This window comes from Asterias amurensis, chromosome 20 (assembly GCF_032118995.1).
Source record: "Asterias amurensis chromosome 20, ASM3211899v1".
NCBI classification, from domain to species: Eukaryota; Metazoa; Echinodermata; class Asteroidea; order Forcipulatida; family Asteriidae; genus Asterias; species Asterias amurensis.
In genome coordinates, this window is record NC_092667.1 from 11527863 (window position 1) to 11545692 (window position 17830).

A 17830-nucleotide genomic window follows, 5' to 3' on the forward strand; every position below is an offset into this window, starting at 1 on the left:
ATTGGAACCTAATGTTGGTTTCAATCCTATATAGCTGTACATAAATACCATAAAACTAACCTGTGAAAATTTAATTTCAAAAGGTGGTAATGTTTTTGAGATATTGCAGAAAATCTGGAGTGGTTGTTGTCATAGATATAGAATTAAATAACTAGATCGGCCGCGCGTACATACGCGGGTTCTGGCATGGGGGCAGCCATTAGCCTATCTCCAACGTGTATCTTCTACCAGCACGTGACTTTTAGCGCGTCCATATTGTGGTTAAAGGCCTATCTCCCATGTTCATGTTCTGCGCGTTGCCACCAGCACGTGACTTTATAGCGCGTCCATGGAAAAAAATAGAAATGTTTGTGTACGGTTTATGGCGCGTATGTACGCACGGCCGATCTAGGTATTATATTCTATATCTATGGTTGTTGAATGTCCAGGCAGGAAGAATCATCTCCAATTGGAACACACAATCTGAGAAACGCTACTGATCTGAGAAACGTTACTGTCAGTAACGCTCAGATTCAAACTTGGGGGGCGATATAAACTAAAGCCATTGGACACTTTCGGTAAACAGTATCGTCCAAGGCCCAAACTTCGTGTATCACAACTTATATATAAAATAACAAACCTGTGAAAATTTAGGCTCAATCGGTCATCAGAGTCGGGAGAAAATAACGGGAAAAGCCACCCTTGTTTCCGCACGCTTCACCGTGTCATGACATGTGTTTTAAATAAATCCGTTATTCTCGCTATCGAGAATTGATAATTGTTTTAATGTTTTCTCAAAAAGTAAAGCATTTCATGGAATAATATATCAAGAGAAGTCTTTCACCATTACCTTCTGTAAACCCTGTAAGTTATTTGTAAATCTGTGAATTTTTTTTTTTTTTTTTTTCCTGTTCCGATAGTGTATAATGGCTTTAAAATCCTTTTCCATAATCGCAGTACTTTGAAGTGAAAAGTTCCTCAATAATGCATTATACTATCCAAAGCTGCTGTATTTCTCACTAAGGCCCAATTTTGTAAAGATGTTAAGACACCTTATCAAAACTTTCCCCGGACAACTTGTGGAAGGGTTTTCCCGAAACCATTTGGGAACATTTTGCTGGCTCCCAGTAGATAGCAAACCCTAAGTGTGTGCGGTTTTACCAACATTAAACAAATGATCCATAGAACTTTCCTGAAAACTGTTCCTGGAGTTTATACAGAATGCACAATATTTTGTTGAGGGATAACAAATTAGCTTCGGGAAAACTTGTCCGCAAGTTATGCGGGAAAAGTTTTGATAAAGTGCCTAAGCAGAAAACACTGCTTGACAAATTTCTTTTCTTAGCAAAAAGTGAGTGGGGCACCAGCCACATCAATGCAAATTTTGTATAATGTTGGCTAGTAACCAGTTTCTGCTAAGCAATACCATTTTGTGCTTGTGCTAACAGGCTTCATGTAATTGGGCCCAAGGAAGTGTTGTTGGCAATCATTTTAAGAGTCATTCCAAACGTATATCGACCCTTTAAAGATCTCAAGCACGTACTGACTTTGTGAAAGTAAAAGTATCTGAAGGCGAACCTGGATTTTATCTACATCGCTATATCATGTTACGTTTCATTTTTGACTTTCTCAGGAGTTGTACCGTCGACACACTGACGATGAAAGTTTCAATCGGACAACAACAGACGACGAGAGTTACATCCGCACTGACGAGGACGAACCCAGGAACCCCCTCTGGGAAGACAACACCCGTCGCTGGATCAATCGGTGATCGATAACCCAACCACTAGCCAATGTATTGATTAAATAGAGATCTTTTTATTATGCAGTAGTTCCGCCTTTGGGAAATGGCGGCGAGGGGAGGGGAGGGGGGATCTTGTAGAAATCTAGTGATGAATGTTACATGTAGGTAGATTTGACTAACAACTGGCACAAAACAATTAACCGCAAAAAGCAGTAAATGCAATTTTTACTCGCTTAAACCTGATCCCTATTTTAAGTCGACATGTAATGAAAAAGTAATTGACGTCATAAATTTCCAGTAGTGATTCTTTTTTTTTTCAAACTTGAAAAAAAGTCTTTGACTTCTCGAAAAAAACCGGCTGCCTTGATTTCAATTGAGGGTTACTTGCTTTCCACTTGGGTCGTCAGTGAGCTTTTCTTCCTTTTCAGTAAAAAAAAAAGTTCTTTTTTGCATAATCATCGCCACAATTATTGGTCTTTGCAGATTTCTTGGTTATACTATTCACATGAAAACATTGTTGTTCAACAGTTAAAACAGCTTGTTTTGGGTTTTTCCCCCCCAGGCCCAGAAATGAAAGATTGGAGTCCTTGAAAATTACCAATTAATCTGTTGATTTACCCGAATATTAACCGCGAGCAAGTACATTACATCTTAGCAATGCTAAGGTTGTGGGTTCGAATCCCACTGAGTGATTTGCCTGTTGATTTTGTTCACAGAACATGGGAGAGTACCGAATACACAATGCTTGAAGGGAGGGTACACGTTTGGTAATTACTCAACACAAATATTAACTTAAAACTGACTTGGCAACGAGCATTTGAGAGCTGTTGATGGTATAAAACATTGTGAGAAACGGCTCCCTCTGAAGTAGCATAGATTTTGAAATAGAGGTAATTTCTCACTAAAATAATAAAAGACTTCTAGCTAGAAGTCTTTCATTCCTATCTGAAAGCACATAAATGCGTTCAACAAGGGTGTTTTTTTCTTTCTTCATTTTCTCCCAACTCAGATGACCAATCGAGCTCAAATTTTCACAGGTTTGTTATTTTATGCATATGTTGAGATAAACCAAGTGAAAATACTGGTCTTTGACAATTACCAATAGTGTACCTTCCCTTTATTACACATCGGTGTTAGGGTAAACACAACCTATATTCTTTAATTCTGATGCATAAATAACATATATTACATCGCGTCTGAAGAAAAAAAACGTTCATTTGACTATGTCTTCTTCGTCCCCGTAAACCTTTTTGAAAAAAAAAACACCAGTATATATTTTTCAGAAAACTGGTTACCAATCATTGTTTGCTTAGAAATTTGCTGTGCAGTATTTTCTGCTTTACTATAGACGATGTGACCTCTGACGTCACACGAAAACCATAACATGATTCGCGTGCATACCGCCGGGCAAAACCTTTGTGTTTTGTCAGCCAGCTAGAAAGTGTACGCAATCTTACTATGACTACGCAACTCAGTGCCCGGCGAAACATGACGTATATAGTGTTTTGTCAACAGAGGGCGGCTTGAATGTAAACATAGGTCACATCGTCTATAGCTTTATGAAATTGGGCCATGGGTGCAGGTTTAACAGACCAAAGACCTACATGAACAACAGACAATGACTTAGCTGTTTACCGTCTCGTGTAACAGAAGAAGCTACTGGATGCTCTGGTTTCAGTTGATCATAACATTAACCCTGATTGCATGACGGTCATTTGAACTTGTTTGCCTTAGTTTCTCTTTTAATTTGTGCCAAATGTCTCCACAAACAGTAGACTTCCAAGTATCAATTGTACTGGTTTATCATTTGCAGCTGTATTGACATGATTGAGCGGAGATACCTGTGTTGATTACTTACCGATATCGTTATTGATCAAATCTCAATGATCAATGTATTGATTTATACCCGCCAACTCTTCTGATTTAATTTGGAATTGTTCAGATTGTTGGAATTACAGGCCTAAAAAAATCGGAACAGTTCTATTTTTGACAATGACAGCAATGAAAAAGATCAAAAAGTTCTGATAAAAGAGGGTGCCATTTGCTTGAGAGAGTAGAGATTTGTTTTACTGGATACATTGGTTTGTTTTTAAATTGTTTTTCATACATGTACATACTTTATTTGCATGTGTACATGTTGCCTAGAAAGCTTTAGTAAAACTGGTGTTCCTATTTCTAAAGGTTCCCATGTGGGCAGATATGTAGACTTGGTTCCAAGTCTGTGATCGTGCGATTTAATCGTCCTGATAGCCGATACATTATTGGCTAAAACAGCGCCCTCTTGTGGACAAACCTCCGTCATCAGCAGTGCGAGTTGAAGCGTGTGGTAGCAAATCTGCAGGGGGAATTCTGCAAGGCAGATGCAGAGAAATAACCGCAGTCTCAGACTTGAAATCAAGTCTACCAGATATGTTGATTAGGTACGAAATTGTGTTATAAAGGTTATCTTTGCGTCAACTAATTGCAGCTGTCTAGACAAATGCAGAAACTTGCAAAGAGAAGTACAACGCATTGTTGCAGACTCAAGCCAAGCCGCGTCCGAATTGCCGGCTACAGCTACGGCTACGGCTGTTGTCAAGGGTGTTGCTAAGGACGTCCTATACTTCAACGCATGATGGCGCGGTGATCTAGCCGTAGCTGAAGCCAACAATTCGGATACGGCCTAAGTTTAGAAACTTGGTTTAGACACTGAGTGGTATAGTCACAGTGGAAATGCTATTTAGTGCGGCTTAGTTTTGTTGACAGTGTCTTGACTTGTTGACACATTTCTCGACTGGAAATGTGTCAGGAGGTCAACAACTTCGGTGAAGTGTTTGTGAATGAATCTGAGAGGAGTTGTTGGATGTGTACAGAACAACTGACTGTGAAAGTCATCATCATTATAAATTATTTAATTGTACTGATTTGTCGAAAAGGGGAAGATTGATTGTCAATATTTTCCCTCCTCGTGAAGGGGTTAGAGGGAAGGTACGCGTTTAGTAATTACTCAAAACAAATATTAACTGAAAGACTGACTTGGTAATGAGCATTGGAGAGCTGTTGATAGTATAAAACATTGTGGGAAACGACTCCCTCTGAAGTAACGTATTTTTTGAGAAAGAGGTATTTTCGCACTGAAATAATAAAAGACTTCTAGCTAGAAGTCTTTTATTCCTATCTGAAAGCACACAAATTCGTCCAACAAGGGTGTTTTTTTATTTCATCATTTTCTCGCAACTTCGATGACCGATTAAGCTAAAATTTTCACAGGCTTGTTATTTTATGAATAATGTTAAGATACACCAAGTGAGAAGACTGGTCTTTGACAATTACCAATAGTGTCCACTGCCTTTAATCAGTATAAGATATTAAATTCAGTAGACTGACATGCATTTTCAGCTTATCAGCTGATTCCCTTTCCTTTTCTTCTTCTTCTTCTTCTTCTTCTTCTTCTTCTTCTTCTTTTTCTCCTTTAAAGGAACTGGGGTGGATTTCACAAAGAGTTAGGACTAGTCTTATCTAGAGTTAGGACCAGTTACTCGTCCTAACTTAGGACTATCCATGCAATTTGTATATCTCCTACATTAGGACTAGTCCTAACTCTTTGTGAAATCCACCCCTGGACACCTTTGGTAATATTGTCAAAGACCAGTATTCTCACTTGGTGTCTCCCAACATACGCATAAAATAACAAACCTGTGAAAATTTGGACTCAATTGGTCATCGAAGTTGAACGAGAGTAATGAAAGAACAGAAAAATACATACCTTTCCTACAGCACATTTTGTTTGCTATAGTTAGCATGAATATTTTACCGTCAAACAGCGCTATGGTATTGACCCCTGGGTGAATGGTGACCGTAAAACGCAGCTAGTGGATGTGCATTGGACAAGCCACTCAACTGTTTATTTTCCAGTGTTTGTTTATTTATCTTTTGACTGAGAAGAACTCCTTAAAAAAAAATCTTCTTTTTCTTTCGGTTTGTTGTTTTCTTCTTTCTGTTTCTTGTTTCCTTCTCACCCAACAAATATTGACTTTGTTTATTGGATTCAATTAACTGGAATTATGTGGTTTGGTTTCGTTTTGCTGTTGAACCCACTTTCGTTTCTGTATTTCCGCTGGAATTTATCACAAGGAAATAAAGCCCAACTTATTAGAAATAATTGGCTTGAGGGGCTTCCCAGGTCTCTTCCGGCCCTTTTTTTTAATGTCCATACATAGGGTCTTCATTCGATCACCTATTCACAGTTCACATATTCACCTATTCAGAGTAAATTGTCAGGGGTCTTTGCTTTATTTTAATATGGTTGTAAACATACGCTGCACTTCGTGTATAAGGATAACCTAGGTTGGACTCCCCCCCCTCCCTTACAGTGCAGTGGCACTGACGTCATACCAGTGCTACTGAAAGGATAGTAATGTTTGGTCCATGGTGGAAAACTTATTTTCCACCTAAGCCCTCACAAATGACGTTAGCAGGGGGTCTCTTGCTCAATTTGAGCATGGTTGTGAACTTTTACAAATTGCACTTCGTGTGAAAGGGCAACAATGATTTGGGCCCAATTTCATAGAGCTGCTAAGCGCAAAAATTTGCTTAGCATGAAATTTCTTCCTTGATAAAAACCAGTTTACCAACCAAATTTCCACGTGATTTTCAGGATAAGCAAACAAAAGCTGAATACCAGTAACAAAGCTGAATACCAGTAACAAGCACTAAGCAACAAATGGAAATTTGGCTGGTAATCCTGTTCTTATCTGGGTAGAAATTTCATGCTTAGCAAATTTTGGTGCTTAGCAGCTCTATGAAATTGGGCCCTGGACTGTCCAAGATCCCCAGTGAACTCCTCTAAAATTTGCTTTTCTTCATGGACAGTAGAAACATTTTTTTTCTTTCACAGGAGGTGCATTGTGTAAAATTTCACAACCATGCTAACAATAAACAAGGGACCTTTGCTAAACTGCTGTCGTCTGAAAGGGCTTGTATTCGACGTTCTCCAAGTTGTGATTATGAGAATTGCCCTATAACCACTTTGTTTTTCAATCATAAACTGAACAATAAAACTAAACAAATCCACCAGGTGACTTGAGTATTATACAGCCACAAACTTTAGTTTATTTATAAACAATAACAAATAGTTGTTACTGTACAGAAATGTTGTTACTGTAGTATTTACATAAAGTAAAAACAAATAAAAAATTACAGGCAGCAGGTTCACTTTCGGAACAGAAAACAAAATAAAAGTTCACAGATTTACAAATAACTTTCAGGGCTTACAGAAGGTAATGGTGAAAGATTTCTCTTGAAATATTATTCCATGAAATGCTTTACTTTATGAGAAAACATTAAAAAAATATCAATTCTCGGATTTATAGTAAACACATGTCATGACACGGCGAAACGCGCGAAAACAGGTATGGGTTTCAATTGTGATACACGAAGTGTTGGCCTTTGGAAAATACTGTTTACCGAAAGGGTCCAATGGCTTTAAAACTAGATGAGTTTCCTATTTTACATGTAGGCCTTCTTACACAAAAAGAAACGCGAATGAATGGAAACGGGTTTTCCCCGCCGGTTTTCCCAAATTTAATTGAAAGGGACACATTGCCTTGGATCGGTCGAGTTGGTCTTTGAAAAGCGTTTGTAACCGTTTTTTATAAAATGCATATGGGTAGAAAGATGTTGTAAAAGTAGAATACAATGATCCACACAAACATGCCTCGAAAGTGCGTGGTTTTCCTTTTACCTCGACGACTAACACGTCGGCCATTTATGGGGGTCAAAATTTTGACTCCCATAAATGGCTGACCGTGTTAGTTCGCACAGTAGAAGAAAAACCACGCAATTTCGAGGCAAACTTGTGTGGATCATTGTATTCTACTTTTAAAACATCTTTCCAACCATATGCATTATATAAAAAACGGTTACAAACGCTTTTGTTTTGACCAACTCGTCCGCTCCAAGGCAACGTGTTCCTTTAAGTTTACGACATTCCTTTTATACTTCGTTGAACGCCTGACAATCGAAGGTCAAATGACAATAGTCTTGTTTAGGGTAGCTCACTAAACAATACAAGCATTAATACATTTACATGTAGGCCTTCTTACACAAAAAGAAACGCGAATGAATGGAAACGGGTTTTCCCCGCCGGTTTTCCCAAATTTAATTGAAAGGGACACATTGCCTTGGATCGGTCGAGTTGGTCTTTGAAAAGCGTTTGTAACCGTTTTTTATAAAATGCATATGGGTAGAAAGATGTTGTAAAAGTAGAATACAATGATCCACACAAACATGCCTCGAAAGTGCGTGGTTTTCCTTTTACCTCGACGACTAACACGTCGGCCATTTATGGGGGTCAAAATTTTGACTCCCATAAATGGCTGACCGTGTTAGTTCGCACAGTAGAAGAAAAACCACGCAATTTCGAGGCAAACTTGTGTGGATCATTGTATTCTACTTTTAAAACATCTTTCCAACCATATGCATTATATAAAAAACGGTTACAAACGCTTTTGTTTTGACCAACTCGTCCGCTCCAAGGCAACGTGTTCCTTTAAGTTTACGACATTCCTTTTATACTTCGTTGAACGCCTGACAATCGAAGGTCAAATGACAATAGTCTTGTTTAGGGTAGCTCACTAAACAATACAAGCATTAATACATTTACATGTAGGCCTTCTTACACAAAAAGAAACGCGAATGAATGGAAACGGGTTAATACATTTACATGTAGGCCTTCTTACACAAAAAGAAACGCGAATGAATGGAAACGGGTTTTCCCCGCCGGTTTTCCCAAATTTAATAAAATGCATATGGGTAGAAAGATGTTGTAAAAGTAGAATACAATGATCCACACAAACATGCCTCGAAAGTGCGTGGTTTTCCTTTTACCTCGACGACTAACACGTCGGCCATTTATGGGGGTCAAAATTTTGACTCCCATAAATGGCTGACCGTGTTAGTTCGCACAGTAGAAGAAAAACCACGCAATTTCGAGGCAAACTTGTGTGGATCATTGTATTCTACTTTTAAAACATCTTTCCAACCATATGCATTATATAAAAAACGGTTACAAACGCTTTTGTTTTGACCAACTCGTCCGCTCCAAGGCAACGTGTTCCTTTAAGTTTACGACATTCCTTTTATACTTCGTTGAACGCCTGACAATCGAAGGTCAAATGACAATAGTCTTGTTTAGGGTAGCTCACTAAACAATACAAGCATTAATACATTTACATGTAGGCCTTCTTACACAAAAAGAAACGCGAATGAATGGAAACGGGTTAATACATTTACATGTAGGCCTTCTTACACAAAAAGAAACGCGAATGAATGGAAACGGGTTTTCCCCGCCGGTTTTCCCAAATTTAATTGAAAGGGACACATTGCCTTGGATCGGTCGAGTTGGTCTTTGAAAAGCGTTTGTAACCGTTTTTTATAAAATGCATATGGGTAGAAAGATGTTGTAAAAGTAGAATACAATGATCCACACAAACATGCCTCGAAAGTGCGTGGTTTTCCTTTTACCTCGACGACTAACACGTCGGCCATTTATGGGGGTCAAAATTTTGACTCCCATAAATGGCTGACCGTGTTAGTTCGCACAGTAGAAGAAAAACCACGCAATTTCGAGGCAAACTTGTGTGGATCATTGTATTCTACTTTTAAAACATCTTTCCAACCATATGCATTATATAAAAAACGGTTACAAACGCTTTTGTTTTGACCAACTCGTCCGCTCCAAGGCAACGTGTTCCTTTAAGTTTACGACATTCCTTTTATACTTCGTTGAACGCCTGACAATCGAAGGTCAAATGACAATAGTCTTGTTTAGGGTAGCTCACTAAACAATACAAGCATTAATAATGTGTGTTTTACCCATACAATAATAGGAATAATTAGAATAATAATAATAAAATAGTATTTATATAGCGCAAATATGAATAAAACATTCCTCAAAGCGCTTAGCAGCAAAATGAAGAAAAAAACATTTAGAAAACAAAACTTGGGATTATATTTCCCAATTTAAGCCCACAACAAATTATACAAACCGATGTGTGTTATTACTGTTTATAAACACACCTCTTGCTTGTTCTGTATTCTGGTTGGCTGAAACACGGTCACGTGGGATGAACTAATATAGTCTAGTGATCGCGCGCGCGTGTTTGCGGGAACTAGTTCCCGAGCGGGCGCTAGTCTTTGAAAATAGTGCCCGGTTTCCAGCGCCCTTTCTTGACTTGAACCATGAACAGCAACTACAAAACTTTCTTTCTTTTCCAGACTTCTGTTCTTACTTTCACATTTAATACCGAGCTGTGTTATAAAACACATATTGACTGGCCTAAGTCGGTAACTAATGTACGTCTATTCCCCATCGGGCCTGTGAGTGACCAGATGAGGGCCTATTTCCCACGGCCTTCTGCCTCGGGAAATAGGCCCCTCTTCTGATCACTCAAAGTCCCTCGGGGGAATAGACGTACACTATTTACCTCATTGCCAGTCAATATGTGTATAATACTCGGTGTTCCCCTAGCCCTGGCGGCCTTACACTTTCGTTTTGTACTACAGTGACTGTTCCTGTGTACAGAGAAAGAGTCCTATATAGGGCTAGGTGTTCCCCGAGCTCTGTGTGCCCTACACAAAATGACAGTCATAATTACTCGGGTTGGTTTCGAGCCCACGACCTTTGCAATGCTAGAGAAGTATCCAACCAACTAAACCACCGAGATTGCCCGGTTGCTAGAGGCAGAATTCGAATTGTTTGAACACGTTTTTAGACTAAAAAGTCAGAAATCTCTGGATTTAAGCGTCAGTAAACCAAACTTTCAATGGTGTAATGATTTTTTGAAGGAGGAGAAAAGGGAAAAAATATTTTTGAAGAATGCGAAATGAGTCGAGCGTCTTACAATTATCTTGTTGCACTTTGAACTGTTTATTTGACACCATCCAATGGCGCCGAACCTGGTGAAGGTATTTTAAAAAGAAAAATTATATATACATACATACATCCAACTTTTTTGCTGGAAGTTCACAAAATTGAAACATTTGTACAGCAAAGCGGAGTCTGTCTGATTATAAAAAAATGGTTTTCCCAATTACATTTTGGTAACGACATTCCCTATTACGAAGGAAAACATTCTTAACCGAAGTTAAACGAGGCAATGGACCTTATCACAAATACTCGGTAAGCGCGGTTTGGGCGTTGGTGGGGTGGGGGGGGGGCATGCTGGTCTAGCAAGCGATCAAGTCTGATCGCTAGCTAGACCAGCATGCACCTCATTCAACAGCTTGCGCAATGGGTTAAAAAGGTCTATGTTTCATTGAATCCCCAACGATAACGATAGTAAACACTTATTGTCGGTGGAAATACTTCCACTGTGCTAAAAAAACAAATGCACCAAGATTGCAAATTAATAGTTAACCCCACCGTGATTGTAAAACTATCTTGCCAGGAATTCAATACACACAATTTTAACATAATCTTAAGTTTTTTTTGTTTTGTTTTTTAATTAAGCTCTAATTATCAACCGATAACTTCAAATGCATTCAACTGTTGTTCTGCAGACAGTAGGGCTGTGTTTTTGGCGGTTGTCAACCAATAATTGTTTCGGGTTGAATTTGACTTTGGTTTATCACTGCATCACTGACAAATAACGCACAAACGTTTTGTTTTGTCGCTCTGTGAAGTCTTGGTCGCTAAAAACTGTACCCCCCCTTGTAAAATCAAAATACTCTTTAGTTAATAGCTTTAACTTAGTGATGATTGTCTATTTTTGGTTGCTTAGCTACATTCTCTGTAATTCACTGACTTTCATAACAGGTTATTGATGTTTCATGTTTTGGTCAGGACTCCGTTTCTGCTTTTGCTATAGCTATTGTTAGATAGCATTTGTTTAAAGGGTCTGTGAACTTTATGTAGGACACAAAACACAATGTCAACATATTTATATTAAACTTACACGGTTTGAAATATCACTTACTAAGGTGCTGCTGTTTTTGAGAAATGTGTTAAACAAGTCACGAAAATAGTTTTCATCTTAGTGAGACGAAAGTTATTTAAGCAACAACGCGTATTTTCGTGACGTTGTTTTTCTAATTTCTCAAAAACTACATCACCTCAGCAAGTAATTTTTTTAAGGGAAACCTACTATCATTAGCTACAAACTGTGTAAGTTTTTTAATGTAAATCTGTGGACAAAAAGTACCACTTTTAAGCTTAGTGGTTTTAGTTTTATTGTCATGCAGGGTGCCGATTTTCCCTATAAATTGTATAAGCCAGATATAAAAGATAAAAATTATGCAAGCCGAAAAGTTCACCCCTCGTTGTTAGAAGACACTGATACAGTTTGAAGTTGGCAGAAATTGTAATCTACTTTCGCTCAACATTAAGGTTTTTGGGGTTTTGTTTTGGGTTTTTTTATATGTTGTATTACACTGTTGTTTCAAAAAGCCGCTTTTAAAGACACTGGACACTATTGGTAATTGTCAAAGACCAGTCTTCTATCTTGGTGTATCTCAACATATGCGTAAAATAACAAACCTGTGAAAATTTGAGCTCGATTGGTCGTCGAAGTTGCGAGATAACAATGGGAAGAAAACACCCTTGTCACACGAAGTTGTGTGCTTTCAGATGCTTGATTTCGGCACCTCAAATTCTAAATCCGAGGTCTCGAAATCAAATTCGTGGAAAATTACTTCTTTCTCGAAAACTACAATACTTCAGAGGGAGCCGTTTCTCACAATGTTTTATACTACCAACCTCTCCCCATTACTCGTTACTAAGTAAGGTTTGATGCTAATACTTATTTTGAGTAATTACCAAAAGTGTCCACTGCATTTAAGTGTACTTCACTGTTCTAGAAAGCCGCTGTTAAAATAAGAAAGCAAGTCTTGGATACTGCAAGACTCCAGTTATTAATGTAAATACATAATTGTAAACGTAAACCTTAATGTATTTTATATTTTGTTAATATTACCCATACCATTATACCAACATTTGAAAACTATTTAAAACATTTTTGTTAAATTATTCACTGCATGATTATTATAACCCTTTGGTGATCGTTTAAAAAAAATAACTTCATGTAAAATGTGCATGTTTATGTATGATGAAAACAAAAACTAGTGTGTGGATTGTCGTTACATGAAAACACACACATGTTACGCTGCTAAACGTAACAATTAAAAGTCGATATCGATTACGAAGCTAATTTTGTGTTCATTGAATTCGTTTATTGAAGTATAATGATAACCCCGTTTTGTTTGTATAATTAAAAGACACTGCACACTATTAGTAATTTTATAGTGCTGCTAAGCACACACAAAATTGCTTAGCATGAAATTTCTTCCTTGACAAAAACAGGATTACCAAACAAATTTCCATTTGTTGAATGTTGCTTGCTAACTTGCATTCAGCTGTTGGTTGCTCATCCTGAAAATCATGTGGAAATTTGGCTGGTAATCCTGTTTTTTATCGAGGCAGAAATGTCATGCTAAGCAAATTTGTGTGCTTAGCAGCTCTATGAAACTGGGCCCAGGTATCACACTGTGTACCTATTCCACGAAGTCAGGTTGCACGTTTCAAGAGTACCCCGGGGTTTTGTCTCACACGCAAATTGCTCCGGGCAGGAGTGTTTGGTCCCCGGGATATGCCCAATGGCCGGGGCAGACCGGGGGGTAAAGCGATCATAAAGTGTGAAAAGGCCGGCCGTTTAAATTCCCCAGGGGGCAACCCCGGGGATAGAGTTGGTAGTGTGAATGCAATGCCTGTCCATGGGGGTTGTTTGCGAGTGGTTACTTCTTGTTCGATATGTCGATGGTGGTCATTTCTTTCTTGAAGTATTCGTCGTCGTCAGGGAATAGAGTTGGAAGTGTGAATGCAATGCCTGTCCATGGGGTTGTTTGCGAGTGGTTACTTCTTGAATTATTCGTCGTCGTCGTCGTCGTCATTCAACTTCCAGATAAACTTGAAGATTTGTCTGAAACAAGAGGCAGCCTCCTTCACGTCCTTCTTGTTGATCTTAATGGACCGATTCTTCCCTCCTGATGTGGCCTCGTCTGTGTCTTCAGTCTGGATGGCCACATCTTTGGTCGGCTGTTCGTCACCATCTTGTGCCAGTTTAATGTCCAGTTCAATGTGGTGACGATCATGTCCAGATTCACCGATCTCTTCGTTCCTTGTGTCTGCCATTGTCAGTCTTTATAGGTTTTGTTTTATTTTTCGCTGCGGGATGTCTTCTCCAGCCTGCAAGGGAAAACAATATTTCATCAAATTTATTTAATTTGATTCGAAATGTTTTTTTTTTTTACCCTTCGCATCTGGGTCACGGGAAAAACTGTGAAAAACAATGGAAAAACTGTGAAAAACAATGGAAAAACTGTGAAAAACAATGGAAAAACTGTGAAAAACAATACTGTGAAGGAACCCTTGTTTATTGAATGGCTAGGTGAAAATGCCCATACATCGCATGCTACTGTGGGTGCTATCTTGTCCAAGGTGATCAGGATTACAAATTCGTAATTCACTCTCATGTCGCACAAGGGTTGTTACTTGTTTTTTTAACTTTGCAGTGTGAAAGCTCACAAAGTCAGTCACGAATGGTGATAACAAAATAACAAACAATCCATTTTGGCCGTGTGAAAAGGGTTAAAGATACACAATATGAAAAACACAATCCAGAAAAAGGGGCAGTGATACGAGACTTACCAGTAGTAGTGAGTACTCGAAACTAACCTCGGTGGTCCAGCTTCAAAAAAAATGGTCTACAGCTGAAGATGGTCACAAGCAAAGTGCCGCATCTCAGCCAGTAGTAGCCGTTTATATAGCCTGAACATCTGACGTCAGACTTCCGGGCTAGTGAACAACGCCAGAGACCGGCCTCCAGCAGCCGGCTTGTACATGCACCTTTGACCTACATTATTTCACATAGAGATACGCAGTCAAATTCTCTATGGCGGACGTGATAGGAGTGTACTGTTTGGGCATCTATGATGGAAAGCGCATCATGTCAGTGCACGTTTATCCAATGATAACATTCTCTCTAAATGTGAAAGAGTGAAAACACCACTCTTTACATTTCGAGTTGTCCCTCATATGGCTCTTTAAAAAGAGTGGTGGTTATATCACTCTTTTAAAGGGGTTTCACTCCTGGGCCCAATTTCATAGAGCTGCTTAGCAAAAAAAATTGCTTAGCATGATATTTCATCTTTGATAAAAACAGGATTACCAACAAAACTTCCATTTGTTTCATGTTGCTTGTTACTGGTATTCAGCTGTTGGTTGCTTATTCTAAAAAAAAAACACGTGGAAAATTGGTTGGTAATCCTGTTTTTATCAAAGGGAGAAATGTCATGCTAAGCAATTTGTTTGCTTAGCAGCGCTATGAAATTGGGCCCAGGACAGGGTGAAAAATCACTAAAAAAAGATGCAAACTTCTATTCTCAAAGAGTGGAAGATCAAAGACCACTCGAAAAAGAGTTGTCCCTCATTATGGCTCTTCAAAGAGTGATTTTTCAGAGAGTTGCATCCAATGGAATCACTGGATCTGAGTAGCAGATACCTGTCTTTATCCTTACAGCGGCCCAGTCTACCGTTTATATAGCAACACTTTGGATACTATTATTCCATTGTTGTGCCCTATAATCCCTAGTTTCGTTTTTGTGTCTTTTATTTTGTTTAACTCTTTTGTTTAATCAGGGGGAAACCAACGAAAGTAAAAATTACGAAATGAATGGATCCTTTTCATGACATAATGTAAGTTGCACAAAGCGCGTGCGCACTTAATTGGTTGGCAAAATTAATGAGGAAACATCGTGCTGTTTTGTACACGGGTAATGGGTGCGTGTTGCAGACGCGACTGTGCGTCTGCTTAGGAGTGCACAACTCTATGGCCTTTGTCAAACAACAGGGTCCGTACGCATGCGTGAATGTAATTAGCATGTTTTATAAAAAGGGTCCATTACTTGAAGGCCAGTTTTAACACTTAAAGAGAGGTAAACCATATGGAATCGCAGTTATTATTAACGGCAAGAATAACCTCTGTGGTTAGAAGCCTCTACGGTAGCCTTGATCAAGGCTCTGGATAGTCTTGGTTCCAAGACCTTCGTAAAGTTCGTACCGAAATGGATCAATTCGTACAACGCACCGAAATGGATCAATTCCAACAACAGAGGGCGTCACTATCCATGGTTCGATTTAGCTTAGCCAGTCGTCACACCGCGATGAATTCGGGAAGAAAAGCGCGCCCTCTCTCGGGTTATCACGAGTATGAAATATCACGAGTATGAGATAGTGACGTCTTGGACCAAGACTAGGCTCTGGATGATTTTTTTTTTGCGCCGCGCTACTCATCCGAGCTACCTTCCCGCTAGACTTGACTCAAGTCCCAATCCCGTGCTATCCCCAGGAAACTACTGTTTTGTGATGCCGTGCATTCCAAAACCTGTTCCGCATCACATTTTGACGGCGAGCACGCACTGTACTGTATGCTACGAGTTGTTTCATAGTAAGTTGAGGTCTAGCTAGGGACCTCTCACACGAGAATGGGACTTGAATCATGTCTACCTTCCCGCCCGGGTTAAGTCGCATAATGCCCTCGGTGAACGCGCCATTCGTGGGTAAGAATGGCCCTCGGGCCATTCTTACCCACAAATGGCGCGCACCTCGGGCATTATCCTATACATAACACACCGATGTAGTCCAATGCACATTAGTCATATGCAAAGGCGTACAAGCTATTATCATGCAAAAACACCTTAGGCAATTTTTCAATTGAACACTACCTTTAACTACCTTGAAATGGTTATTGGTATTGGGTTCAATACAACGAACGGTGGGCTCTTTATAGTACAATGTATTACCATTGTCCAGTCAAAGATGTTCACATGTCTTTTCGAAATCAACGTCTCGGTATTGTGCCCTCACAGGCTTTAAGTGCGCTGTCCCTCTTTTTAAAGCCTAGCTTCCTACGGGTTTAGAACGTCTGACAGAGCCTAAGCCGAATCATATCAGCCGAAACCGTGGCTTCGAAAAGGGCCATTATCAAAAAATCCAGAATGAAATAAAAAATACTGACCCAGACAAACTTTGGAGAAATATACCCATACGACGTTCGCGCATTTTCTTTTTTGCCGAATGGAAAATCACAAACGTAACCTATGCATGACTCGAAATTTTCCAAATATTTTTTGCAGATCTTGCACATTATTGCCTACATTAATTTTCCATTATGGGGGACAAAATCTCCGGGGAACAAATTTTCCATGTGTTTCAATAATTGCGTAATTCACTCACAAAGTGGAAACTTGATGGGAAAACACATAAAAGGCTTTCATTTTGGAAGTTTACCTTTTAAGTTATTTAAAGATAGTATTGCGAAATGTCCTGCTTTGCTTCCGTGTGATCATTTATTGCTCTAGTATCGAGGTTCCGAAAACTTCCACACCCAGTTAAGACACTCTGTCCCTGTACCAATCACTTAAACCATTCAGTAAGACTGGTATTTAGCTGTTGTTTACTTAGTATAACAATTGAGTGGAGTCTTGGCCGATAATCTGATTTTACTAAGCAAGGTTGTTTTTGCTTAAGCAAAATTTTCTGCTTAAGCAGCTCTATGAAATTGGCCCCAGGTAGTAGATAGTAAGCAGGGGTAGCTCTTTTCAGAACTGAGAAGTCTCCCGAATTCCGAAAAATCTAATCCGAGCCTGGAAGAAATAATATGACAGGATTGGTCTCAAAGGCAGGGAAGCCTAAATTCTAATCAATAGTATGTAAGGAAGAAAATAAGAACAGTTCTTTAAAGGCAGTGGACACTCTTGGTAATTACTCAAAATATTTATCAGCATAAAATCTTTCATGGGGACGAGTAATGGGGAGAGACTGATGGTATAGAACATTGTGAGAAACGGCTCCCTCTGAAGTGCCATAGTTTTCGAGAATGAAGTAATTTTCCACGAATTTGATTTCGAGACCTCAGGTTTAGAACTTGAGGTCTCGAAATCAACCATCTAAACGCACACAACTTCAAATCACAAGGGTGTTTTTTTCTGTTCGATGATTGATCGAGCTCAAATTTCCACAGGTTTGTTATATTATGCATATGTTGAGATACACCAACTGTGAAGGCTTATCTT

The 17830-nt window shown here is 39.1% G+C and overlaps 1 protein-coding gene across 5 annotated transcripts in view; it reads left to right on the forward strand.

Annotated features, from left to right (window-relative positions):
* Nucleotides 1-12777, forward strand: part of LOC139952743 (dystrobrevin beta-like) — a 92204-nt gene extending 79427 nt beyond the window's left edge. For all 5 annotated transcript variants that reach the window (XM_071951965.1, XM_071951966.1, XM_071951963.1 and 2 more), the window contains one exon: nucleotides 1613-12777. In XM_071951965.1, coding sequence (XP_071808066.1) covers nucleotides 1613-1750 — 138 coding nt within the window. In that variant the 3' untranslated portion in view covers nucleotides 1751-12777. The remainder of the gene's footprint in view (nucleotides 1-1612) is intronic.
* Nucleotides 12778-17830: the final 5053 nt, after the last annotated feature.